Below are 24997 nucleotides of genomic sequence, written 5' to 3' on the forward strand. Positions count from 1 at the left end.
ACCATAGGTTGGATAAGGTATGGTCCGTATGGATTAGCGGATTGGGTCAGCTAGTCCCACCACTACGAACCCCTCGGTCCGGCAAGACATTGATCGAGCTTCTATTTGACATCTCTTTCACAGTATTTTCTGTCGCAAAATATCAGTACTTTCATAATCAGTTTTCTTGTTCGATGCCAGGAAAGTTGAAAGAACTTGGCCAACCCTTGCTTTAAGACACAATCTTACAGACACCGGGGATATCCCCCTCGATTCAGCTGCGGGGTCAGCAAGGCATCCGTGCTCCGTGAGAGTCGCTCTGCTACATTTGCCAACTCGCGCAGTGCAAGACAACGGTGATCAGAATTCAGGTGTGACCTATTCTGGACTTTTCGAATCATCGGAATGAGTTGGATGAGATACAGGTTCTGCAGCAAGTTATATGTGTCTGATACAACCGTTTCTGACTCACTGTCCCATCACAGCCGGAAGCTAATCCAGAAGGAGAGCCCGAGTCGTCAAATTTTGTTGCAACTGAATATTAAAGTCGGGTATTGAGCTTATATACGGTGTCGACCAACGACCACGAGCGTCGCTTATAGGCCATCCACAAGTATATCCGACCGACTCTACTAGCTGACCGGCATACACAACTTTGTGTCTTCACGGTTCAGATTTTGATCGAGATTCTGCGGGCTTATTCTTCTGTCGATCATCTAAATAACAAGATGGATGAACCGGTACAACACGTTGAGCTCGCCTTCCGTCCAAAGGAAAGTTTCACCGCGCCTGTCAGCAGTATTCGGAAACCAGGGGATCAGATAGTCGTGTCTACTGAGGCGAAAGAGCACCATGCGACTCAGGGCAAAAGCCATGCAGCGAGACGCAGCCGGAGATATGCCAGGCCAGCGACTGAATCCCTGAAAATCCCGGCCCAGAAGGAAGCCCCTGTGCAGAAAGAGCCCGTGGTACATGAGTGGTCCGATGTTCCTGGACCATTGCACGAGGCTGTACTTGCCTCTCTGAAAGAAGTATGCCATGATCTAGATACCCTCGACAAGTCCGGCTACAAAGTCCGCGAGATGACCCAAGAGGACCTGGAAGGCTATGCAAAGTGTGTGAATTGCCGAGGTGTGTACTGTATCCGCTACTGATGGTATAAGCGAATATACTGAAAGCGATACAGAACGCAAGCGAGTTCTAGACACCAAATCGAGAACAGTTTGTTTCTACCACCCGATGAAACGCAACCACCAGGAGAAGCAATACAAGAATCCATGTTGTGGAAAGAAGCGGGCATGCGCCTCACTGCCGGCGCATGTTTACGCACCTGTTCAAGATTTTCTCCTGGAGAACTGGCAGAATTATCGGTTAACACCGAGTCCAGAAGCGGGACTTTGTCGACCTCGGCAGGTGGTCGCACTTGACTGTGAAATGGTCGAGGTCGAAGGAGGAAGTGCGGAAGTAGCGCAGATCTGCGCCGTCGATATCCTGACTGGTGAAGTTATTGTCGACAAATACGTGGTCCCGTCCAGGGCGGTAGCGGACTGGCGTACTCCTTGGAGCGGGATGTCACAGAAACGTCTCGAAGAGATGAAAGAGGCTGGAAAGACTGTCAATGGATGGGAAGAGGCTCGCGAAGCGCTATGGGCGCACATTGATCCAGACACCATCCTCGTGGGCCAGTCGCTCCAGCACGACCTCGACATTATGCGGATGGTTCATCTGAGGGTCATTGACACGGCTATCCTCTCCCGGGAGGCAGTAGCGAAAGATTGTAAACAGAATTGGGGCCTGAAGCGACTGTGCAAGCAGATGCTCGACCGGGATATTCAGCAATCGCGGAGCGGACATGATTGCTTGGAGGATACCATGGCGACTAGGGAGGTGGTTCTCTGGTGTGTTCGGCACCCCGATAAATTCCAGGACTGGGCTACATCCCAGAGGCAATGGAAGAAGAAGGCCGATGCTCATTGGAAATCGAAGCAGAAAGAGTCGGATAAGATTCAGGTCAAGAAGCCTCGAGAGAGTGTCTCCCAAGTACTGGCCGAATAGGGGACTCTGTTTGTGTCTATGCTGCAGTCTGGCCTTGGTGCTTTTTGGATATATCACCCGCGCTTGGAATATACTAGATACCCATAGGGCTTATATATGCATTACTCTTATCAGATCATCCTAGGCAGGATTCCATGACATGCTGGTGGAATGCCCCATATAAGATAAGGACATCTTAGATTCCTTCAGAAGGGTTAGGACCAGGCCATCGCAGTAGCGACCAGAAAGTCCTATACAGCACTTGCTGACTGCCAAGAAGAATTCAAACGTTCCGGACAAGCGACGGGTGATTGGAAGTGTCAATTTTGGCTTAGCCATGTCAGTATAACTGGTATGGCTATGATCCAGTTGCAATAGCGCTAATGCAGCCATCATTTTTCTATACCCTAGTACATGATCCAATGCAGCCTTATTTATTTTACCGGCTCTCTGATTGGCCTACTGCGTGTACTTCTGTAGTAAATTATATAGCTTTCACATGTGTCTGGCCCTAATATTCCAAGACAGGCAAGTCAAGCAAGTCAGCCTTTCTACCTATCTTGATTTGATAGACTACATATTTAACTTATTACTTGCACAAAGAATACTAGGCATAGAACTATAGCTATATGCTATAATTATGGAACTAACAACCTCAACTAACAGAGGCTGTGGTTAGCCTATTAACAGTAAGTTCTAAATCCTTTTAGAGTTTAGATTTTATGTTAGTAGTATAGGCATATATAGAGTAATACTTAGTAATTATATGAGTTATTATAACAATAATAAGAAAGTATAGCTAGACTATAATGTATTGTATCTATAGTATAAGTACAAGTATAGGCTAGTAGGTAGACTGACGGATATCTGAGCCGTTGAGTGGGCGCGGTTGTGTTTTGGGATGCTTCATCAGGAACACGATGATCGTCAAATTCGTTCCTTAATCAGTAGTCAGTATTCTGCTATGGCGTCGTGTCGAAATACCATACAGCGTACAGTTAACTAAATTCTGTGTCTTCTGCATGAGTTGTCAAATAAGGGTCATCCGATTCAGTGTGTTCGACACCTGAGCGAGTCGTTAGATCCATGTATATCCAGTTTCATCCGATCTGCGCCCTTCAGAAACATCCCTCGAAATGGTTTATTATTGCTTATCCGTGGTATAAATGGAAAAAGTGAGCACCTATAATGGCCTCCTCCGCAGAGCGTTGCCACGTGCTTCGCTGCTCGCCCTACGTGCGAGGGACCGCGGCCCTCCTGGGGTCCCTAATTTGCGTAGTGCAATATCATCGTCGACTAATTGGGATTAGTAGTGTTTTTGCATGACGCATAAATTGCCAAAATTGACAGCCCAGAAACCTCATCAGAACACATATTCTTTTCCATAACAATCATGTCTGATCGTCCCGTGGGCCCAGTTGTCACATTGCCTCCGGCCAAGCTACCCTCTGAGGATACCCTCACCGGCCACACGGTCGCTCTGACCAAACTAAACGCAGGCCATGCCGCTCAGCTATTTCCTCTAGTCGGAGGTGATGATGAAAGAATAGCTGCTCTCTGGGACTACATGGCCGACGGTCCATTCAGCGACTTGACGACTTTTCAAGAAGCCATCACGGCCAAATCGAGGTCTTCCGACCCGTTCTATTTCGCGGTCATAGACCTCCGCCAGGAAGGCCAGAACCCCACAGTGGGGCATGCTGTGGGCTATCTCTCGTTAATGAACATCGTCCCTCAAAACCTCAGCGTTGAGATTGGGAATGTGCTCTTTTCTCCGACATTGCAGCGGACGAGAGTCGCTACCGAGGCGTTCTACCTTGTTCTCAAGTACGCAATTGAAGATCTGGGGTTCCGCCGAATCGAATGGAAGTGTAATGCGCTCAATGCGCCTTCCAGACGTGCTGCGCTGAGATTAGGATTCACCTTTGAGGGGATTTTCCGGCAGCATATGGTGGTCAAAGGGAGGAATAGAGATACGGCGTGGTTCTCGATGCTACGTGATGAGTGGGAGGGGGGTATCAAGGGGGCTATGGAAGAGTGGCTGCAGGAGAGCAACTTTGACGAAAGTGGTAGGCAGAAGAAGAGCCTTGATGAGCTGCGGGTGGGAAGGCAGCTTGTAATTTAGAATTAGAGGTGGTTTTCTGCCGCATTGATCTTCTATGCACTCTTCTTACGGAAGAGGCCCAGTCCAAACAACAGAGAGGATAAAATCGTTTCTTTCGCAAGATGTCCTGTCGCACAATATATGTCCGTTCTGTTTGTCGATCTTCATTTCCATAATATTTTAAGACGCTCAGAAACATTTGTATCAACTCAGAGTTAAATTGCAAAGAAATAGAGAAAGCGACAAAAACAAAAGGATAATGCGTTAGCTGGGAGTCGAACCCAGATCTATTGCTTGGAAGGCAATAATGCTAACCGCTACACCACTAACGCTGACTTGTGAAAGGTGGCGAACTTTACATTATATGACAAACTGTCAAAAATGACAGCTCTATATTTTGCTGCCCATCTCAATTAAATGCTATGCGTGCTCAAGTCCCTGATAATGCTGACATTGTATAAAATTCGGACAGGAAACCTCGCGCATTCTTCGTACGTATTGGTACTTTCCGCCATCAGCCTGGTATAGCCGTGGCATTCAGTAGCTTATCTGTGGATATCTGCAGCCGTCACTATATATATATAGTCTACTTGCTTTCCAAGAACAAGTCACCAATTCTCCATCGGACAGTCATCCATCCAGGGGTATATTCGAAGCCACATAATTCTCCATTCGCTTGTCATCCTGAGGCTATATGCGTATTATTGATGTGATGACTCATTTCTACTCAATGCAATTTAGACCTCAAGCTCAACGTGTCTAGGGATTTAAGCGGAGTTTAGGCGTATTTACGGGTTGTGCATGTGTCTCCACTGCGAGTTTCACGACACATATATAATCCTGCATTCAAGGCATGAACTGTAGGGAGTTTCTTCACCCTTGGTTATATCCCTAATCAATAATGCCCGACTCACCAGCCACCGTCGTGCTCATCACAGGTAAATATGATCAACATACATCCCTCGAAGCCTAGACTGACTATTGCAGGCGCAAACTCCGGCATCGGCTTTGCAATAGCGAAAACCATCGCCTCAGCCTCGTCAGACTACCACGTCATCATCGGCAGCCGCTCTGCGCAAAACGGCCAGAATGCAGTCCAAGAAATTCAGTCCTCGGAGACCACAAAAGGCTCTCTTTCTAGCGTCCAACTAGACGTCACAGACTTTACCGCAATTGAATCCGCAGCAAAGCATATTGAATCGCAGTTCGGCCGTCTAGACGTCCTGATCAACAATGCCGGTGTCTTCTCACAGGCCCAATCAACCAAAACGGCAATGGAGGAGACGTTCGCTGTAAACTGTATCGGGCCCGCACTGGTCGCCGAGACCTTCAACCCCCTCCTGATGAAGTCGGCTCGTCCGTACTCGATCTTCATCTCGAGTATCCTGGGTTCGTTGTCCGAGGCGGCTGATCCGACGTCTCCGGTCCACTATTATGACGGCGTGACGTACCGGATGAGCAAGGCTGCGCTGAATATGTTGGTTGTACAGCAGCATAAGCTGTTTGCTCCCAAGGGGATTAAGGTATTCGCTGTGTGCCCGGGATTGGTTCGGTCGAATCTGAGAGGGAAGGGAGAGGAAGATGTGTCCGCTGGAGGAAGGGCTGGCGATCCGATGGTTCCAGCGGAGATGATTTTGGGTATAATTGAGGGGAAGCGAGATGCTGATGCTGGGAAGTTTTTGCGTGGTGAGAGGGTGTTGAAATGGTGAACCCTATACATAAATGGTTACGATTGCGTGGGAGAGCTCAGTATGAAGTCGGTTTCCTTGCAGGAACGGAGGATATCTTGAATATCAAGAATGATCTCTGTTGAGTTTGTATACCCTGGCTGGAGAAGTTAATCACAGTTGTCACTACAAATTGGTTATTGCAAATTGAATACTGTTCGTCAAATACGGAAGGCTTCCCTGGCAGGTCTAGAAGTTAATGGAAGTGGTCAAGCTTGCAGGTTGACGTAGTTTGAGATTCTGCTAGACTTAGGGAACCGAAATAAGTATTTCAACTGAACTGACGAGGCCTTTCAAACATTGGGTGTCAAAGAAACACATGCATATATCAACCCATCAGATCATCCAAGAACTCTCCGCGAAAACTCCTGAATCCACTCAGCCACGTCCTTAGCCTCCCTCAAATGAATCAACAGATGACCCTCGCCCTTGACAACCTCCAAGCGCACATCCGCGTTAGCGAGCCGTTCCTTGATCTCCACAGCGTCCTGCAGCGGATAGGTCTTATCATCCTCGCCATGAATCAGAAGGACGGGAATACGAATCTCCCCCAGCCGATCAAGCAGCGCATCCCTCTCCATCATCGAGTCCAGGGTAGGATCCACGTTCTCTGCGCCTGAATGGCGCTGGATCCAGTCCTGCTTGATCTGAGTCGCACGCGGGCCCTCGAGATCAGGATTGCCACCCCAGCTGAGGATAGCGGCGTTCATGATCTGGTCGCTGGGAGCAGGTGTCGCAACCCAAACATCGCGAAGCTGATAGAATCCGCTACGTTGAGCGTCGGTCGAGGCGGATGCATTGGAGGCGACGAGAACAAGGCCCGAAAATCTGGCCTGATCAAGCAAAGCCAGGCGGAGGGCGACCATCGTGCCCATGGAAATGCCGGCGATCATCACTTTGGAGAGTTCGAGTTCTTTCTGTGAGGCATTAGCTTTGCCTATGGCTGTACTGGATTAATCATACCAAGACAGCGAGGACATCCTCGGCTTGATCCCAGAGAGTAAATTCCTTGCGGCCGGCGGTGGTTTTTCCGTGGCCGTTCAAGTCGATGCAGAGGAGGTTGACATTTGGCAGCTGTGGTGCGAGAAGCTGGATAGTCTCTTCCCACATGGCCGATGACATCCACGAGGCATGGATGAAAAGAATGGTAGGATTGCCCTTTTGCAGGGGTGCCTCTGTCTGCCAATAAAGGCCGTTGCTGGCGAATCCGGAAGACATGATGATTCTCTAGGTATTTGGGTAATGATCTCTTGTTCTTGAGTCTGTAGTTAGGATCATAGAAGACGGCGAGTGTGTGTATTTATATTGTGGACAATTGATGGAACGGGCATCGTTACGCTTCCGGTTAAGGTTGGAGGATAACGTTATGCGGGACGGTTATGGGAGGACCCCGCGAATACGAACCATCTTGAAATGGTATACCCTCGTATTCATAACAAAATCTTGTGTTTCGAACAATTCTAATATACAAAAAAAATTGCCTAGCTAGTGATCTAGCCAAGCCACATTTTCGTATTAGTATTGCTGTGATTGAAACTGCCCCAAGGCTTCGAAAGTAGGTTCTGCTCCAATAGATGCTTGCAGCTCTGCCGATAATCTTTCCTTACAAAATGACAATATTTGAGCATGATGATGACTACTAGGACCGCCACCCTGCGTTGACCCTATTTCCCAATCTGGGATAAATCCAGAGAGAATCATATTAGTATGCAGGTTCTACCTGATGATGGAGCATGTAATGAAGGCAGGTAATCTAAAAGTTCGAGTGCGACGTGGTGCGACATCCCAGATGGCGTAGCGGACTGGATTTACCCGACTCATCAAACGACGGTGTCCGCTCGTCAAGCACTGGTTGCAGACTGCGTCGTATTTTTGTAGAGACTAGATGACAGTAATCTGTGTGATTTGGCATCAGGTGAGTCGTCGTGTTCGATAATATCCTGCCCGTTTGAATTTCCAGGCTTTATCTCGTAGCTCGGCCACGCACCGTTCCCATGCCCTTGGATTGAGATCGAGCCTGGAACAAGCCTCTTCATTGAAACTCGCAGTGACCAGGTCCTCTAGCTTATATAGAGTGGTAATACTTTCCCTACAGATGATGGTCCGATATTTGAACTTGTGATGAACCCCGGCACGATTAACCTAGAGCATTCTAACACAGAGAAATTGCGCCTGTAGTAGGCTCCGAAGCCGCATATGCGAGCACTGATATTGACAGTCTGAAGAGTGACGACGGCAATTTTCATCGCCCTGTGCAACAGGCTGCTCTTTATCGCACTGCAATAATTACCTGAAAATGGACAAATGCCAGGTACTTGGGGATTCTGGACGTTTTTACCTTCGATTACCAGTACTGGATCACCACACTGACACAGAGCTGACTGTAAGTGAAGAAAGTACAGTGTGTAACGCAACCCCACTGTCAAGGGCTTCTGATATGGGTGATGCGGTGAATTGCTACCTAGGGTTACCTTGCCTGTCTACAACACTAACTAGCTACCTGAATTGTACTGGGCAAATGCGATGACTCCGAAGTTTCTGGTAAACTTGGATTGGCTAGACCAAAGACTGACGAACAGAAGATCAGGCTCAATAATCAGTTCGGCGATTCGCAAATCACATCAAAGGAATATCTCGCAGGCTGCTCATATGCACCCGGTACTATAATCTTTCTGCCCCGTCAAGTCACTCCTGTGTCCCTGCCTGAGACCGTTGGGGCCAGCGCCACTCCCTCCTCTGCATCTGACACTTCCTTGCCAGGGTTCCGCAAATGCCCGAGACCCGATAGCTTTTGGTTAATCCATTGTATTACTCTGTACCAGATTGGAGTCGATAGCTGGCTGATCTTACTGTGCAGCTCCATGATCTCTCTACTTGTAGTTATGAGCTCATCATGAAAGCCCATGTTCTCTTTATGAGCAGCACACAGCTCCTCTGTCACTGTCTCTAGAGAAGCTGCAGTACTTGCAAGCTGGGAGGAGATGGAGGTATTCTTATCATTCAATGACTCCACCTCCTGTTTTAGGATGTCAATCTCTGACTGCAAGGTCTTCTTATAGTTTTCCAAGCCCAGGTTGAGAGACTGAGCTTCATGCAGTTGAGCAGTCGTTGCCATCAGCTCCATAGTTGCTGACTGTTCCCGATCTTGCAGATCTTTATGCTTGTCCTTCCCGGCGTTGATATCTGCTTGCAATGCTGCATTCTGCTTGTGCAGTTTCTCGCATTCCGCAGTTAGGTCGGTTTCCTGGTTCTTGTAGCGTTCTTGTTCTTCCTCGGCTCTCTTGAGTAAAGTTGATAGGCGAGAGTTCTCGACAGAGAGTGGAGAGTTTTCCTCTTTCTTGTCCTTGAACCTCGCGAAATCTTTTTGCAGCCGAGCACAAGTCGCTTGACTCTCCACTAATTCCTTCTTCAATCGTGCATTCCAGTTGAGATGCCGACGAAGCACCACAGAAAGAGCATCCTCACAATCCTCCTTGACTAAAAGCAAACATCTACACTCATTGATCTCTTTCTGCAGTTCCTTCACGGCTTGAATGATCTCTTCCCGTTGCTCTTCGTACATCCCGCTGATACCCTCGACACATCCAAGGATATCCTCCCAGTTAGCCACGACCTCATCCACCTGGTCATTATGATACATGCACAATGCCAATCGAGCAATGGACCGAAGTTCGCTGTTGGTCACATAATGCGGCGGTGTCCTGGCCATAGTATCTAAGATGGAGAGAATGGCCCTATACCTAGCTGGCGGGACATCCCACCGACATCGACCGCGACATCCACTGGTAGAGTGGGGGCGCGCCAGACCGACGCATAACATGCCTCGGCCTGAGACGTCGGTGAGTTGGAGAATAGTATCGGGATCCCAAACGGCGGTCGACATTTTGCACGCTTCTGTTGTTGATTCAGAGTACGCAGGAAAGAATGTGGGATGATGATGAGGGGGTTTTATGATGCTGCGCCGCATTTCTGACCCTGGTCATCTTGGCCAAAAATAGCAACACAGCCTTGTTGGTGTTGTACTTTGCGCATGTACCATATCTGTATGAGCTACCTTTCCCCGGAGACTGGGAAGCCGGAACATTATTGGAGCCTTGCCGCAGTTGGGCTGCAGTCCACTGCTTTATATGCATCTCATATGTGAGATATCCAATCATTATCACACCCCACTGCCATCGATAAAGCCCGCTTCACCCCACTGCTGCCTGTTATTATGAGACTTGTTGTCGTCTGGGTCGAATTTCGGTTTACAAACAAGCTACCGACGATGACTACCAGAATCAAGTTACCGTACTACGCGGTTGATTTGCCTTGCCAACTGCCTACCGAAGCTGAAATTGATGAGGCTCCCGATATTGCCGAGCAGTACGGAGCACGGAAGGTCGTTGCAATTGAGCCCTATTTTGTGGTGAAGTTTGGAATGGGTATAGACCTGCTCGAGGGAGAGAACATGATATTTGTCCGTGAGAGCACGAGTATATGTGTCCCTCGAGTCTATGCGCTTTATACAAGCACGAATACTGGGAAGAAGTACATCGTCATGGAACGGATTCCTGGTGAGACCCTTTTGTTATCATGGTCCCGGCTGGGCCTTTCGGAAAAGGAGTCAGTCGTTACTACGCTGCGTCGATACTTTATCGAGCTACGACAGCTTCCGCCGCCCAGCTATTACGGTAGTCTGGGCAAACGCCCTCTCCTCGACGGAATATTCTGGACACAGAAGCCAGAGCCGGCCATCAATGGCCCGTTCACCTCCAACGAGGACCTCATCGAAGGGATGGCCAGAAAACATACCCACGACTCTGGGCCTTCAATCAGAGCGGACTTCCTTCGCCATTGCCTACCACGTGTCCTCCGTGATCAGGGCCCAACCTTCACACATGGTGACTTTCAAAGGAAAAATATAATGCTGAAAATTAAAGAAGGCGATGTTGGCGACGATAACGCCGAACTGCAAGTTGTGGTCCTTGACTGGGAGAAGTCAGGCTGGTATCCAGCTTACTGGGAGTATTGCCTAGCTTATTGCGCCCTACGGTTTGATAATGATTGGTGTCTCTGGGTTGATAAAGCGCTGGAGCCCTTTATCTCCGAGGCTGCTTGGCTGTACCAGATACGTCTGGAGTTGTGGTCTTAGGGGTATAAGTTGCGGGACTTCTTTAGTTTCCTAAAACTCCGTATATACTAACGAAGCCAAATGACGCCAACGAATAACCTAAGATAAAGCAAACTTTGGCAAATTGATTCTTAGCATTTTCAAGATTAATACTTATGTGAGAATATGTCTTGCTAGGGTTGGTACAAGAGAACATACAACCTACGGAACTTGCCTCCCTGATAGATCCTCCGTATAAAGCTCCAAGCGGACGAACTTGCCAGTAAACATGGCAGGAGTACCCACCAGCACGAGCATCAGTTAAGACGGCCTTATCAACTCCTATCCAACTGAAACCGAGCTTGATTGAGTGCGGATCGGCATGAACGTATCGCAGGGAGGAGTCGCGAGACCAAGTGATCATAGGAAACTCGGCGGTTCTGAACGTGGGATCTCCGGCTAAACACAAACACACTAAACAGCTTTTTTGTATCCTCATAGGCAGCTTCGTATGCGTATTTAGTGACAGTCGTGCCTTTGAGGACCGAGAATATTTGCATATTCTTCCTGAAGAATGGTAGCTGGTGGACCAACGATAACCAGATGCTGCCCGGGATGCTGGACATTGATTACAACCCCTATAGAGCGACATGCTATGGGCTTAGCCATTCCTAGATGGTTGCTTAGATTCATAACTTTGTCAATAAGTACTATATTGTGATGAGTTAGTGACTTATGATCTACACCACTGTAGACCGGTGGACTTGCCACCCAAGTAATGCCAAGGGCTTTGGTGATAAATGTCCTCTAGCACTAGTGGTGTATAACAGCTCTCCTTTGAAGACAATCCTAAGAATTAGAAGATATAGGAGTTTCGGAGAAGTACGGGCATGGGAAGTGACCGGATAAGTTTAATGGACCCATGACCCATTTGCGAAAGCTGGCTAGTGGTTGAGTTTAGGGCTTAGTGTTAACTGTGCTTTGTGCTATATTCTGTGCTTTATTCGTGATGACCTGTGTTTTTGTCTGCCCAGGTAATAGAGATTGCTGGTCAAAATTATTATGCTGTAAACTGCATATTGGATGGTTCCGTCCAATATTCTCGTAGCATTTGCTACATGGACAACTCTCCAGCAATTACATAATTGATCATCCGCTGACTTCTCTTATCAAAAGAGCGATCGTAATCCTTTCGTTGACATAGATATGACGAGAATATCCCCCTAGGGTACCATGGTCACTGAGACTTGATATATGGGGTTTCTGGGGATGAGTTAGCGTTGTGATTGGCAATCGGCAGCCGGCCTGGCTCGCCGCAATGGATATAGGGAACCTTATTGCAGTTCTTCCTAGTAACATGCTATTACTACTATGTATAGCGTATGATTGTAAGACATACTGGTCCAGACTGCTTCCTGCTTACTTGAAAATTGAGACATGACTGGTTGTTTGGAGACAAAACAACACGTCATGCTAGGATCATTACTTGAAGCAGCATATATATACAAAGCAAACCGTCTGATTCAATCCAAGTGCTAGCCTTTTCTACAAAAACCTAACTGCATAAGATACTACTCATCGCTAATACTCTCCATTTGACACAATGCCTTCAAAACCAATTGCTTCCCCTCCCCTTCAACCTAAGAAGGTACACGGCACGACCCGCGATGACGAGCCAGTTGACGACTACGAGAACGCCATCCGCTCAAAACAACAGGAAGAAGAGGGCTCACAGCGTGCATCGGACGCAGGCAATATAGCAGCAGCACGTCGTGTTAATGCTCCGGGCGGACCGCACGAACGGCATATTGGGAACACAGGGTCTCGGAATCGATCGTCAACGGGGCATTGAATTGGTTGTCTGAGATCTCGCGGGCACCAAATTGAGAATAGGAAAACTTCTTTCGGATTGAGCTGTGGATAAAATGAGAGGTATTAGGCTGCTGCCAGGCGCTCCTGTATATTGTATTACAGTCTCGAATCAGAAACTTGCAATCACTTTTAAGACAGTTCATGCAGCCATATGGATTTAGTCCTACTATTTGGCATTTAGCACATTATTACATCATCCATTAGGTTTTCATGAGTATGCTCGGAAACATCCACAAGAGATCCACATATTTCTGCTAACATATTTGTATGAACAGTCGGAACAACCCGCAGGACAGTTACTACCTAGTTAAATGATACTCATGCCTGCATATACATGATCTAACTAAGGTAGTAGTTCTATAGAATGCAGAAAACTAAGTATCTTAGATAAGTAAATAATACCTATGCATGTAATCGCACACCCAACAAGTTTTACCACCACGGCCCACGCTGTTTGGTTTTCCTCTGTTGCCCGTATCACTGGTCCCTGACGTTCAACCATCCTACTACCGCCGCCTGAGGGCTGCTTCATCGCTTAACTATACCTCAACCCCTTTGATAAGGGAGCCGTTTTCGGCTCCCCTCGCGACTACCTTATTTGCTCCGATCCTATAAAGCCCATGATGACCATAAAACTCTCTTACTTCCTTCCCTTCACTTTCAAGCAACTTACCTGTCACTCCCACACTTTTTCTTGGCTGCTTGATTCATATGAGAAGCGACTTCCAACATCATCAAATATTTTTACATCTGAGAAATCGAGGATCCATTTCCCTCGCACGTCTTCATCTGCCATGCGATACTCATCTCAGCCGATCGGTTCTGACGAGGACAGACGGACGAGCACTGACATTCCGGATGTCTTCTCAGATGGCGCAGCTGATGGTATCTCAGCATCTGAGCCGGGCAACAGCGGCGACCAATCTGAAGTTTCTGATGATGATTCGATTCTTGACAACGAGGAGGAAGAACAAGAGCTTTCCACAATGCACTACCTCCAAGAGGCTCAATCTCTGAGTCTCACAGCTCCGACAGAACCGTTATAGTCCGAGGACTCAGGCTACGTTAGACGAGACACGGAGTTACTTACTCACCACCTCTCAAATGGCCGAACAAGCTGACTGCAGGCAAGCCTACAATCGAAAGTATTCGCAGAGACTTACGCCAATTTTGAATCATCCAGGTTGCTATATCTTTGCATAGCACGGGCAGAATCATGGCCACGAAGAAAAATATTGCATTTGATGTTATTGTTTTGAACTTAGTCAAGTTTAATGCTAGGGTGCCCCATAAGCGGCTACCGACGCTTGAACGAGGAGAGAGTGCAGCATGTGAGACGGTTGGATCTCCACTCACGTAGGGTGCCGAGCCTCACCCCCCACGTGTATTGCCTCCAAACTTCAGGTGCCTAATTTGTTGTGGCACTGCAACTCGGCCGACGCATATACACAAGACCTGGTCGATATCTTGTATGGGCCAGCATAATGCTTCTGATTTCCAGCCGACGAGACGCGTGGGGCCAAGTTAAAGAGCAGCCGATGCTTCAACCTCAAAGAGAACACGAGGATCAAACAAGGTAGGTACTGGAATAAGAGTGCTAGGAGCTCGGTAGTCGGAGCCATAGAACTCCTGTACGGCTGATCGCAGGTGTTGCAATTTGTCGGTGTCATAATCCTTTATGTAGTACCGAACCTTGGTCACGTCCCTGGGAGTTGGACCAACCGACTCAAGTGCAGCCTTGAGGTTCGCAAATGATTGGTGGACTTGCTGATCAAACTCTTCAGAGATTTTACCTGCTACCGTAAAGCCAACTTGGCCAGCGATCTCGATTATTCTTGGCCCCGGTTTTGTGACAGCAACATGAGCATAGCCTCCACCGGGGGGCTTGTGGATAGTAGCGGGGTTTGAAGTTGTGACATTCTCTGACATGATAGAAACGTGAAGTCGTAGACTGGGGATTTCAGTATGCAGGAGAGTCTCGTGGTGAACTCGAGTGGATGACGGAAGGAAGGGTTGTTTACTCCCCATGGCTTGTCTAGCCTGCCTTATAAGGAACTGAAACACGCTAACGGTCTTCTATCGTGTTTATTCTGTTTGCATGATTTACTCTAGATTCTCAGTCACAATTGTCTTGAGATTCCATGGAGTGGGGTAATATAACACTGACTTATACTGCGATGACAAGGGGTTGTTCTAGTACCAGTAAAACCTCGCTATAACGAGCCTTGATATAACGAGAGCCTCATAATACGAGATTTTTCCTTGTCTGAATGAATTTTCCATATAAATAACGAGATCCCTCGTTACAACGAGTCTGGTTAGTTTGGCCTTTGCCCCCATATAGATCTCGCTATAACGAGGTCTTCCCGTACGGACTAAATTTAGATTTGATTGTTTCAAGTTACAGTGCTTCTCGAAATCAGTCTGACCTGCAAACACATTATGGTTGTCTGCTAGTCCCGCAGCCAAGAACTTAGTTGAAATATATCATTTGAACAAATTGCATTAAATGGGGACGGCTGTAACTTTCCTAGTGTATAAAACGGAAAATTTATATAGTACTGCGTTAAATTCCGTACATATGCGAATGGAGTACATAAAATTGTCCAATAATCAGCTTGAGACAACTAGGCAATATGAAGAAGCTGACAGATAAGCTCTGGAGTCGTGCCGGCATCGCTCTTCTTATGGTCCGATTATTACCATTCCAGTCATTCCAACTTTTCCTGTAGTTAGAGTTGGAACATCAGGAGGAGTAAGATACGTAGCAGCAAATTGTCCTTCATGCCAAGCAGAGATAAAGTCATGACCTCGGGCGCAGGAACCGTCGACTGCAACGCGGCAATCTATATGATTTATGAACCGATTGGATACACAGAATCTACTTCTTTCTCCTAAAGCGTTACCTTACTCATTGCACAGAACTGCAAGAATGACATCGTTCGGACCCTAAAGTATTGCGGAGCTTACCACACTATTGCTTGCATAAGATACAGTACGATAACCTCGTGTCAAATTCTCTCCCCGTTCCAGTGGTCTGTCTCGCAAATTCGTCCCTTGTCAATCAGAAGTTGCCGGCGTACCCTATGGCTCAACGTTGGCCTCCGGCATTTTGATCTGGCAAGACATTCAGGGGAGAGTGGATTCATCTAGAGATCATGAATCGATCCACCCTTGGCTGCCGACATGGAAATGTCGCTATGTTCATAGATTCGGTCGGCATGGTACGCAGCTGAACCCCACGGTAAAGCAACCCCGCGTAGTAAGAAGTGTTCGCCGGCATGGTTTTCCACCTCGACGTCAGGAAGGCCGGCAGACGCAGAACTCGTAGCGACGAACACGCTCCGAACCTGAGGATGCGCCGTGAGCTCTGCAAAGGAAATCGGCTTGGTCGTTTTGTCGTCGGAATCAGTTTCGCCGAAGATAGGCTTATAGCAGCCCCAGGTCACGGCCACCGCCTGTCCCGTTGCGGATTGACTGGCTCCAATAAGAACGCCACCGAGAATCCATCCAGCGGGGTTCCAGATGTTGGTAGCCGCGACCCCTGCCGCAGCAGTCGCAACACTTTCAGCAGCAACAGCGGCACCGAGGGTCATCTCCGCAGCGGTAGCGGCACCAGCCGCATGGGCAGCGACAGCAGCAGAGAAAGCAGCTTCGGATGCAGTGGTCGCGACCGCAAGTTGGACACTCGCGGCTTGTCCCATAAGGGGTACAGCGACTGCCGCGCCACCGCCACTCGCGAATACTGCAACCATGAAGACCGCTGGTTGCGAGGCGCGTGGTTTGAGGTGAGAAGTACACTAGAAAATATTCCAAACACAGAGTGCTTGGGTCCTCTGAGAGAGAGAGAGAGAGAAGGAAGGTCAAACCAAGGGCGCAAAAAGGCGTTTGAGTAGAATGCCAGTTTGACCAGGTTGGAGTCTGCCAACAGGTTTCAAAGACAGTTGATGGTGGCCTATTTATACACATCGCCACTTCTTATCACAAGCAATGATCAATTTTGAACCTTGCCCATTGCGCAGCTCTTTTACTAAACGAGACTGGTACTGAAAGCCTTCTGATTGTCACGAAGACCCTCCACCAATACGGCGGGAGCTGGCGTCTACCCCACGCAAAAAGTAGTCCTTGATCAGGTAAAGCGCCAAATAAGCGAACAAAAGTTGCAGGAAGCTGCACTTTGGTGGTCGCGGCCAATGGGAATCGCAGCACCCATCAGACGTTGGAGACCAACGTCATCCAGTCAATGGAGAGATGTATGCATGTGCACGTCAGCAGGKCAAACAAGGCGGATTAGCCAGATCAGATTCGCCTAGGGCTGTTTCCTTTGTGTCAAGACTCCAGCCTGATTCCAACCAAAGCTAGAGCTCAGGACAGTCGTCGAGTGAGACCTAATGCCGTTGAAGTATTGGTTGCCGTGCCCTCATTCTGCGGCCTGTACGCTCCTCCTCTCCAGCTGAAAAGGTTATTGGAGAAGTTGCATTCAAATACATATACCTCGAATTTCGTCGGCGCCAAATTGGAGAAAATCTCAGCACGATTCTGTCACCTCCTTAGGATAATCCAGCAAAGTTGCCCTAATCTCGTACACGTCCTAGCCCCTCAGACCATCACGATGCCAGATAAAAGCTATTTTGTCTACAGTTACTTCTACCGGATTGAGAAATGGACACTGGAGGAGATCAAGGCGTACTTTGAGGGCCAGCCACCCGAGTACCAGATCAAACTCACGTAGGTATTCGAGACCTATTAACTCCGTAGAATATTAATGTTTCAGCAGAGCGTATCAGTGGAAAACTCGGTTGGACAAATTAAAGATATTCAAAAAACTATCCCTGGAGGAGAAGATATATATCAGGGCCAAGCTCGCCGAAAGAAAAGGAACGTGGTCTCGCTTGTTTTTCGTGGGCCACGTACTTTTCGAGAACCCCGATATCGAGACCCTCTGTAAGAGGATTGGACATTTTGATGGCGATACTGATCCTCCAGGTCGAAGAGAAGTGGTGTTTATCGACCTGCCGTTTGATTTTGACAGGCTCATGCAGCCCTACGAGTTTAGGAATTTCCAGCTACTTCTGTTCAACGCGAGAATCCATTTCGAAGATTCGTTTGCCCGCGGTATCTGGGCACCAGATCACCGAGGGCTATACGGACGAAGTCCGACGCTACAACTTGAACTCAAAAAGCTTAGTAGGCAACATAATCTTATCTTCGACGCTCTGAAGAAATTCAAAGTGAGGGACGAGCCCAGCGCCCAAGCACTACTACAGACTGCAAGATCCTCCTACGGAGAGATTGTCAACAATACCCATCATCGTCAGTTCCATGATATCCTCGCTATCTTATTCATGCTTCATCGTGCCGGGAAATATGAGTTCCAGAAGTCCATGAGAGACAATCTTTTGGCCTTGGCGAGGATCCTTCTGCCGGAGAACGACCCTCGCAGGGGGATGTTTGAGTGTCTCGAGCAGCTCCGCCTAGACGAAATCGGTCAATATTACTCTGCATTCAACACCTACTGCCGCCATCTGTGGGGTCAAAAGGCCGGGGATGATTATAGGGCCTATTACTCCTACCATCAGGCCAGCTTTCCGAGAGTCCCTCAATGTGGATTTTACAGCATATACGAAGGAAAAAGCATATATCAAATTCAATCGATACTTACTTGGTTCGACACGAGCTTGGGAATGTACAGCCCGGAGACCTCTTGTTTGTGGCTCACTGCCCTTAACTACCTCTGGCATGAAGGAAAAACGCAAGACCTGATATCGGTTGGGCGGCTTCTATGCCAGCGCATCGTTTTACTAGGACCACGCAGACGGCTTGAATCCCAGCAACTAAACCTTGACGGCTCGGTGGCGCGTTTCCTACTCGCTAGGGCCGAGGAAGCTGAAGGGGATTTGGATTGCGCGAAATACAACTACCAGTATGCGGTGGATTTACGAAATGAGATAATTCCCAGTGAGACTTGGGATCCGATTAGAGTCGCATCGTTGGAAAGGTTACTTCTGTTGCCTTTGAGTTTGGGCGACACCTCAGCTTGGGAGTGCTGGGATGCGATGTTGAAACGAATGTATAACAGTGCCTAGGACAAAATCTAAAGGAAATAACCAGGAATCGAAGCATTCCGCATGACCAAGGCAGTACTGGAATCCCCAAAGTGATGCTTATTACACCTTAACGTGACGCGCTCAATTCGAGTTATTGGCTGACGCGGATTTGACGGCGGGACATCCCCAACCCAGAAGATATTCGAGCTGAAAGTACAAATGGCATCAAAGTCCTAGCTGGAGGGAATGAGCATGATCATCAGCTGCGGAAGTGGAAGACCTTAGCTGCAAAGCTACGGCAATCTCTGGCAGTGTGACCAACATCAACAATGCTCACAAAGCTGTTGCGGCATGCCCATCCCCACTTGCAAGCGCGATCCAGCTATCAATGGTCCTTAAGGTAAGCGTACACTGATACAAACGAGGAGCGTGGAACGATATTAAATACATATCTGGCAGGCAGGATCGTCCTATATCAGCTATGTCGTATACTGACTGGATCAAAGTGACGGCTCCCAACGTTACTGGAACATGGAACATGTTAGTAAGAACGCCGATACTGGTAAGAGTTACCGCAATGCGGGTGTACGCTGGCTCAAGGAGCGAGATATCCTTGAAGTCATCCAAGCAGTAGTTACTGTCACACCTCCAACCCGGATTCCGGACGTCGGGATAACTGACCGGAACCACTTTGCCATTGGACTTGAGTATACAGAACAGTCCGTGGTGGCTGCAAACGATCATTTCTTGTCAAGAGATATCCCACTCAGTAGGCATTCCAACCTGCCGGCCGCAAATACTGACCAGGATGCTCGAGGAACAAAATCCAGCCTTTGAGAATTTCTCCCCTCCGTTGCTGCCAACCCTGCTATCCTTGAAGAGGCCGACATCCTCCCTTTACTGATGAGGACAAATTTCTGGGAAGATTAACTCCCTGTTGCTGCATGCAGAAGAGGACCTGGATAGCACTGAATCCCTATCAGGCGTTGGAAATTGACTCACTGGGAAAAATTGAGATCAGCAACCGGTGTAAAACCAGCCTTGGGTTGGATATTGTGGTCTTTGATATCGCAGCTGCTGAGACCATTGCGAAACTGGCGCAGATTGCTTTAGACGGTCTACGAGCGAAATTTGTCAAATAGGCACAGGCTTGAGATCAGAGCCATAATTTCTGTGGAATTTACTAAGTGACAAACAATAGAGACATAGGCTCAATGATTTCCTTTGCAGTTACCCTTCGTCTATGGATTGGATATGGATATCAAACTCTCCGAATGTCGGAAGATGGTTTGAACTTCCATGGACATCATCAGTACAATGCATATACATCCCAGTATAATATTATGGGCTTCTAAAGCCAAGTGATATAAGGGGGAAAGCTAGATAGGATATTCGGCAACGTCAACACACACCTGCAGAGGCGGAAATCACGCTCAACCTGACTGGATTGGATTTATCCGTACGACTCCTGCAGCCAGTCTGAACTTGTTTACATTTTACCATTCCCGCCCCCTATATGGTAGCATGCACTGTAGCGATATCGAATACCATTATGATTGGTACCACGATATTTACCTCTGAGATAGCAGAGTACATAAAAGAAAGAAATCAAGCTTCTTACAATCCCCGTAAGGTACCGTACCTTAGGAGCTACCAATTGTTAGGCACGATGACGGTGGGTTTGTAGATTATTTCTTCAATGTTGATATCCTTGAATCACGTCGCCTAAATACATTGGTAGAAGTAACCTTCACGAGCAAAACCATCTTCCAAACTTCTCGAGACCTGTCATGCCCATTAACGCTGATTGCCCCCTTATCTAGCGCATCTTTTTCTAGGCGGCGCTCGCACGAGTACTGTAGAGCAGCTGGTGGATCTGGATTAGCAATCACAATATCATCTGATTGGGTTCCTTCCTCGATGCCGCAAATATTGTGCTTTAACCCTGATTCTTCTGCAGACATTCCTGCGATTGAGCGTTGGCAGATGTCCGCATGGACTTGCGCGACCCCCGCTCTTCTGGAGCCGTGATTTGAAGTTTGACATCAGCCATTCACGGGCTGAGAGGTGGATAAGAGAGACAGTTTTCTCTTGAGATTTCCCAGTTGTCTGGGTTGTCCGACGTTTATAGCATGTTCGAGAGGCATAGTCTCCATCCGGCCATCTCATCCAGGCTACCCTGGCGCCCTTCTTTGGGCAGCCAGGGCATTAGCATACCCTAGGTATCTTTTGGTTTTGCCCCGTCAGAGTGCCAATGGCTTTCACCCTCGTGGTTTTGGATCCAGAAATTACATGTAGTTCATATGTATGAGCCATCTTCTTGGTGGCCGTGGCCGTGTCGAGGGCAAGCAGTGCAGGCACAGACTCTGTCATCTGGTACCCGCAGCGTTCTGGGCGGCTCTACAGCTGGGTGCTCATGCTGCTGATTACCCTCCTTCAGAAGGTTATAGTACCTAGAGCAGATTTTGCGTCCATCCTCTTTACGGACATGCTTCAGCCGGTCTTTGCCTGTGATGGGGCAACCATTACAAGCACAGTGGACTTGTGAGTGATGAACATGTGCCTTGGATGTCCCCCAGGCTTTTGCATGCTGGTGGCATGCATTGCACATCCATGTGCAATTTGGTTGAAGGTAGCTTACTTCGTAGCCGACCTTATCGCAATCACCACATGCGCAGGAAACGATTTTGAAGCTCCTCTTCCGGAGCATGTAGAGTTGTTGGGTATTAGCCGGATCTGCCCTCTGCTCTTTTACAATACCACCTCAATTAAACGGAAGCATTGGCTCAGTAGAGGGGTTATCGCTGGCAACAGTGGCATGGATGGGCTGGATCCTTTATTTCGACTTGCCTTGCGAGATACCTTCCTAGAGAAAATGGGAAAATGTGCGCTAGCTGTGTTCTCGCAGCCTTCATGCTTAGTTGATCAGCTTTGTATTTGCGCTTGGCTTCGGGATCCCGTAGATTAGAGACAACGCCGTGATAGTTGTCCCGTATAAGGCACATTGTCTTCGGGCCCTTTTGATCTTTCTGGAGCTTGACTGCCTTATTTCACAATTTATAACGTCGATATGTACTGGCAGCCCTGGACCGAACTGACTGCCTCGAGTACAACATAGAACCACGCATGCACTATCACCGACGAGGGCATATTTCGTGCGTTGAGCAAGTGCATTGTCGCCTCCTTGGTCTAGCTGCGGAACTTGCTCTTCACTGTTGCCCACCGCCTCTGATTATGCTTGTCGCCAGTGTGCTGAGCAACCCAAGGCTGGATATCGCGGCGGACGCAGGAATGGTTCGTATAACACTCAGTATAAAGGCGTTGTAAATCTAAGAAGGAATTCGACCATTAGAAGTACATGTGGACTGGAATCCAGTCTGAGGCAGAGCGTAAACGGTTGTGTTTCAGTGTCGAACCATCGCATCAATTGAGGGCTCGCCGATGTTCGCATGTCCTTGACCAATAGTAAGCTTCATCACCATGTCCTGAGGAATACGCCATATCCTAGGGCTTCCAAGTCCCCCAATGGCTTTTCGAATGGTTGGGAGTGGGGCACCATGCCACTGCTTAGGTGCTTGGGTGTTTTGTGCCCACGGGCTATCGCACAGATAGACCCGAGTATATTGCCCTCCTTGGGCGACATCCGTGATTTTCCCCTGTCTATACTGATACAGTGCTTATTCATTGGGCATCGGCACTCTTCTCTTGGTAATATCGCATTGGCGGCGAATCCTGTCCCTTAGTTCAAAACGGATAAAGAAATCCAGACCACTGGGCACGAAGAAAAACATACTGTCCTGAGCGTTTTACCATCGGAATGCCAGCTTCGATCGTAACGTCGGAGGGCTCGGAACATAGTCGCGAAGACCCATCTTTGATGGGCATCATTCGAAGCCACAATGTGTTTGTCACTGTGTCGAGTTCGTCCTCGAAGGTGAGCTGAGACTAGAACAATAAAATAGCGCAGCTTACTGAATTCCAGAGCTGTCCAGACTCTTGCCGATTTCCTCAGCGTCCACCGAGGGTTCAAGGATGCGCATGGACACAAGCTCTTCATGGCTGGACAAGCTTGAAATAGTATCAGAAATATATTTGATGGATTCAATCTATTGTGGTTATTTTCCATCTTGATGATCGTTTCGGAAGGGATGGTTGTAGAGTTGGTAAGGAGGGAATTCATAGTTCTGGCCCGGTGAGGTAGGGCATTCACTAGAGCAATAGGCCGATCAGCTTACATTCACTGCCTATAGCCTACAATCCTGTAAAGGCTGCAGCTTGTCATTCAACGGTGAATTTTAAACTAAGTAAGCTGAGTCCCAATCCATGCCGGTCTGGCCACCTGGACTAATATGGATCAACACCCTAGGCCTGTCCAGCGGGCAGCCACTTTCTGGCCATGATTTTTGTCGAGCTGGGAGTCTCAGACTAGCTCGAGGTCCCCGTACTGAGTTTCAGTCGTTGGTTCGTAGATCGGTGGAACTCCTTGACTTCATTTATGCCATTTGCTATCGCCGTGCCTGTAACCTCTCTGGTTTCCCATAGGCTGAGCAATATAACTGCACTGTGTATGTGGATATCTCCGCGTCGAAACCTTCTGATTATGATCCGTATCTATTGACTGATCTCCTACACTTTACGCTTATGTGCTAACCTCTTGCTCCTGCGCCGATATTCGGACGCCCGTCGACAGGCCACACATTGAGCGTCTTCATCAAAGAAGTGGTCGTCCCTGAACACATCAGTCACCCTGAGACGCCATCCTCTGCAAACGGGGATACTCACCTGTCGAGCTCACACTCGTGGGGAGCATCCTCTGCGCAACCATAGCACATGGGCTGCCGATATGTACAATCATTCAGCACTCGAATGATCTGACTCCACATGTCGTACAAAGTACCAGTAATGGTCGAATTGTCTCTTTCACCAGGCCCCTGGTCCTCCCTGCAAACGGAAACACGTTCAATGAGAACAGGAGGCCCATACTCGACTCTCTCAACCTCGACCCATCCCTCTCCATTGTCGATTTCCAAATCCTCCTCCCGCACACAATCCCACATATGCGTCTCCATCGCTGGCGTGACATCCTGGTCAAAGCATACTACCCACAGCCCCCTTTCCTCGACATCATCCCAGCATCGACAGTCCTCAGGTACAACTAGGACAAAACTGCGGTATCGCCAATCATGTCCGTAAGAATGCTGCTTCCAGAACCTCTCTGTGCATGCCCAGGTCGGGACGATATGCGGCAGGGGTTGTTTCCCGCGTAACTTCCGCACGGCTTCCTCGGCATCCTCCTCATTATCAGCCGATGCCCTTTCCTTCCTGTGCATTTCCTCCAGGGCTTTTCTTCGGTAGATCTTCTCAGCGCGGTGGTGCTCCATGCACTCTTCAATGCTTCCCAGTGGGGAGTACACGTCTACACGGGGCCAGTAATTGTGTAGATTTCCACTGTTTGCAATACCGTGGCTACCGAGCAATTTGGACCCAATTTCTTCCGGGGTCTCGTTTAACTTGGATAGAGTATACAGGTGAATGCTCAATTTGATGATGGTCGATGGGTTGGAGCACGAGCTCGGCGTTCCTCCGACCACAGTATAGCTGTTTCCACGATGGTCGCGGAAGACTTGCGGCTTGTGGTTATATCGCCATCCAAACGCCACTTGCTTCGTTCGTGCCATTGTGTCTTGAATTGAATGATGGAGGACTCACTGATGGAAAATGAAGGTTAAAAGAGGGCTTCCATTATTCAATGTGGGACTGGAAGACTGGAAGCTTGTTTTCAACGATCCAATAGGAGGAGGGGCTGATCAGGCAGATCTAGGCACCTGCTTACCTAACACCGGGTCTATGAAAGAAGTTTTTTGGGATTGACAAAGACCAATGGAATGGGTCGTTACCCTATGGGAACTGTAGCTTTGCAATAATCATGACTAGCACTAGCATTATCTGCTACCTAGGGAGTTATGCTCTCCGTTTTTGAGATGATAATTTGATTCTTCAGCTGATCCAAGCCAAGATTACAGGATCTGTGAATTTACAACCTATATTTACGCCAACCTTAAGCGGCGTCTGTTCCTTGGTGATATGGAAATTTTATCTACATGCCAAACCAGGCTTCGAACACCAAACACGCATTCGAGCA

At 48.2% G+C, this 24997-nt stretch overlaps 14 protein-coding genes and 1 non-coding gene across 15 annotated transcripts; 9 read left to right on the forward strand and 6 right to left on the reverse strand.

The window, feature by feature from the left end:
* Window positions 1-707: 707 nt before the first annotated feature.
* On the forward strand, window positions 708-2034 carry Asppvi_010726 (putative RNA exonuclease; the record flags this gene model as incomplete). Its single annotated transcript, XM_043306565.1, has 2 exons — window positions 708-1110; window positions 1166-2034. 2 exons carry the CDS (start codon window positions 708-710, stop codon window positions 2032-2034), a joined length of 1272 nt encoding a protein of 423 aa, XP_043162500.1.
* A 1372-nt stretch (window positions 2035-3406) lies between these two features.
* Asppvi_010727 (GNAT family N-acetyltransferase) lies at window positions 3407-4138 on the forward strand (the record flags this gene model as incomplete). The annotated part of the gene is made up of 1 exon (XM_043306566.1): window positions 3407-4138. The coding sequence occupies one exon, from the start codon at window positions 3407-3409 to the stop codon at window positions 4136-4138; it is 732 nt and encodes a 243-aa protein (XP_043162501.1).
* A 239-nt stretch (window positions 4139-4377) lies between these two features.
* Window positions 4378-4449, reverse strand: Asppvi_010728. Its single transcript has one exon. It is a non-coding gene; the product is annotated as a tRNA-Gly (tRNA).
* A 569-nt stretch (window positions 4450-5018) lies between these two features.
* On the forward strand, window positions 5019-5826 carry Asppvi_010729 (putative short chain dehydrogenase/reductase; the record flags this gene model as incomplete). Its single annotated transcript, XM_043306567.1, has 2 exons — window positions 5019-5055; window positions 5105-5826. The coding sequence occupies 2 exons, from the start codon at window positions 5019-5021 to the stop codon at window positions 5824-5826; spliced, it is 759 nt and encodes a 252-aa protein (XP_043162502.1).
* Window positions 5827-6185: 359 nt separating this feature from the next.
* On the reverse strand, window positions 6186-7062 carry Asppvi_010730 (alpha/beta fold hydrolase; the record flags this gene model as incomplete). The annotated part of the gene is made up of 2 exons (XM_043306568.1): window positions 6186-6761; window positions 6808-7062. The coding sequence occupies 2 exons, from the start codon at window positions 7060-7062 to the stop codon at window positions 6186-6188; spliced, it is 831 nt and encodes a 276-aa protein (XP_043162503.1).
* A 1462-nt stretch (window positions 7063-8524) lies between these two features.
* Asppvi_010731 (uncharacterized protein) lies at window positions 8525-9727 on the reverse strand (the record flags this gene model as incomplete). The annotated part of the gene is made up of 1 exon (XM_043306569.1): window positions 8525-9727. The coding sequence occupies one exon, from the start codon at window positions 9725-9727 to the stop codon at window positions 8525-8527; it is 1203 nt and encodes a 400-aa protein (XP_043162504.1).
* A 384-nt stretch (window positions 9728-10111) lies between these two features.
* On the forward strand, window positions 10112-10978 carry Asppvi_010732 (uncharacterized protein; the record flags this gene model as incomplete). Its single annotated transcript, XM_043306570.1, has 1 exon — window positions 10112-10978. One exon carries the CDS (start codon window positions 10112-10114, stop codon window positions 10976-10978), a length of 867 nt encoding a protein of 288 aa, XP_043162505.1.
* Window positions 10979-12539: 1561 nt separating this feature from the next.
* On the forward strand, window positions 12540-12788 carry Asppvi_010733 (uncharacterized protein; the record flags this gene model as incomplete). The annotated part of the gene is made up of 1 exon (XM_043306571.1): window positions 12540-12788. One exon carries the CDS (start codon window positions 12540-12542, stop codon window positions 12786-12788), a length of 249 nt encoding a protein of 82 aa, XP_043162506.1.
* Window positions 12789-13602: 814 nt separating this feature from the next.
* Asppvi_010734 (uncharacterized protein) lies at window positions 13603-13854 on the forward strand (the record flags this gene model as incomplete). Its single annotated transcript, XM_043306572.1, has 1 exon — window positions 13603-13854. One exon carries the CDS (start codon window positions 13603-13605, stop codon window positions 13852-13854), a length of 252 nt encoding a protein of 83 aa, XP_043162507.1.
* A 478-nt stretch (window positions 13855-14332) lies between these two features.
* Window positions 14333-14737, reverse strand: Asppvi_010735 (RidA family protein; the record flags this gene model as incomplete). Its single annotated transcript, XM_043306573.1, has 1 exon — window positions 14333-14737. One exon carries the CDS (start codon window positions 14735-14737, stop codon window positions 14333-14335), a length of 405 nt encoding a protein of 134 aa, XP_043162508.1.
* Window positions 14738-15957: 1220 nt separating this feature from the next.
* On the reverse strand, window positions 15958-16563 carry Asppvi_010736 (uncharacterized protein; the record flags this gene model as incomplete). Its single annotated transcript, XM_043306574.1, has 1 exon — window positions 15958-16563. One exon carries the CDS (start codon window positions 16561-16563, stop codon window positions 15958-15960), a length of 606 nt encoding a protein of 201 aa, XP_043162509.1.
* Window positions 16564-17420: 857 nt separating this feature from the next.
* Window positions 17421-18894, forward strand: Asppvi_010737 (uncharacterized protein; the record flags this gene model as incomplete). Its single annotated transcript, XM_043306575.1, has 2 exons — window positions 17421-17536; window positions 17586-18894. The coding sequence occupies 2 exons, from the start codon at window positions 17421-17423 to the stop codon at window positions 18892-18894; spliced, it is 1425 nt and encodes a 474-aa protein (XP_043162510.1).
* Window positions 18895-19184: 290 nt separating this feature from the next.
* Asppvi_010738 (uncharacterized protein) lies at window positions 19185-19692 on the forward strand (the record flags this gene model as incomplete). Its single annotated transcript, XM_043306576.1, has 2 exons — window positions 19185-19255; window positions 19362-19692. The coding sequence occupies 2 exons, from the start codon at window positions 19185-19187 to the stop codon at window positions 19690-19692; spliced, it is 402 nt and encodes a 133-aa protein (XP_043162511.1).
* A 2980-nt stretch (window positions 19693-22672) lies between these two features.
* Window positions 22673-22928, forward strand: Asppvi_010739 (uncharacterized protein; the record flags this gene model as incomplete). Its single annotated transcript, XM_043306577.1, has 2 exons — window positions 22673-22789; window positions 22848-22928. 2 exons carry the CDS (start codon window positions 22673-22675, stop codon window positions 22926-22928), a joined length of 198 nt encoding a protein of 65 aa, XP_043162512.1.
* A 553-nt stretch (window positions 22929-23481) lies between these two features.
* Asppvi_010740 (uncharacterized protein) lies at window positions 23482-24533 on the reverse strand (the record flags this gene model as incomplete). Its single annotated transcript, XM_043306578.1, has 2 exons — window positions 23482-23584; window positions 23638-24533. 2 exons carry the CDS (start codon window positions 24531-24533, stop codon window positions 23482-23484), a joined length of 999 nt encoding a protein of 332 aa, XP_043162513.1.
* Window positions 24534-24997: the final 464 nt, after the last annotated feature.

The sequence above is a fragment of the Aspergillus pseudoviridinutans genome (genome assembly GCF_018340605.1).
Source record: "Aspergillus pseudoviridinutans IFM 55266 DNA, scaffold_8, whole genome shotgun sequence".
NCBI lineage: Eukaryota > Fungi > Ascomycota > Eurotiomycetes > Eurotiales > Aspergillaceae > Aspergillus > Aspergillus pseudoviridinutans.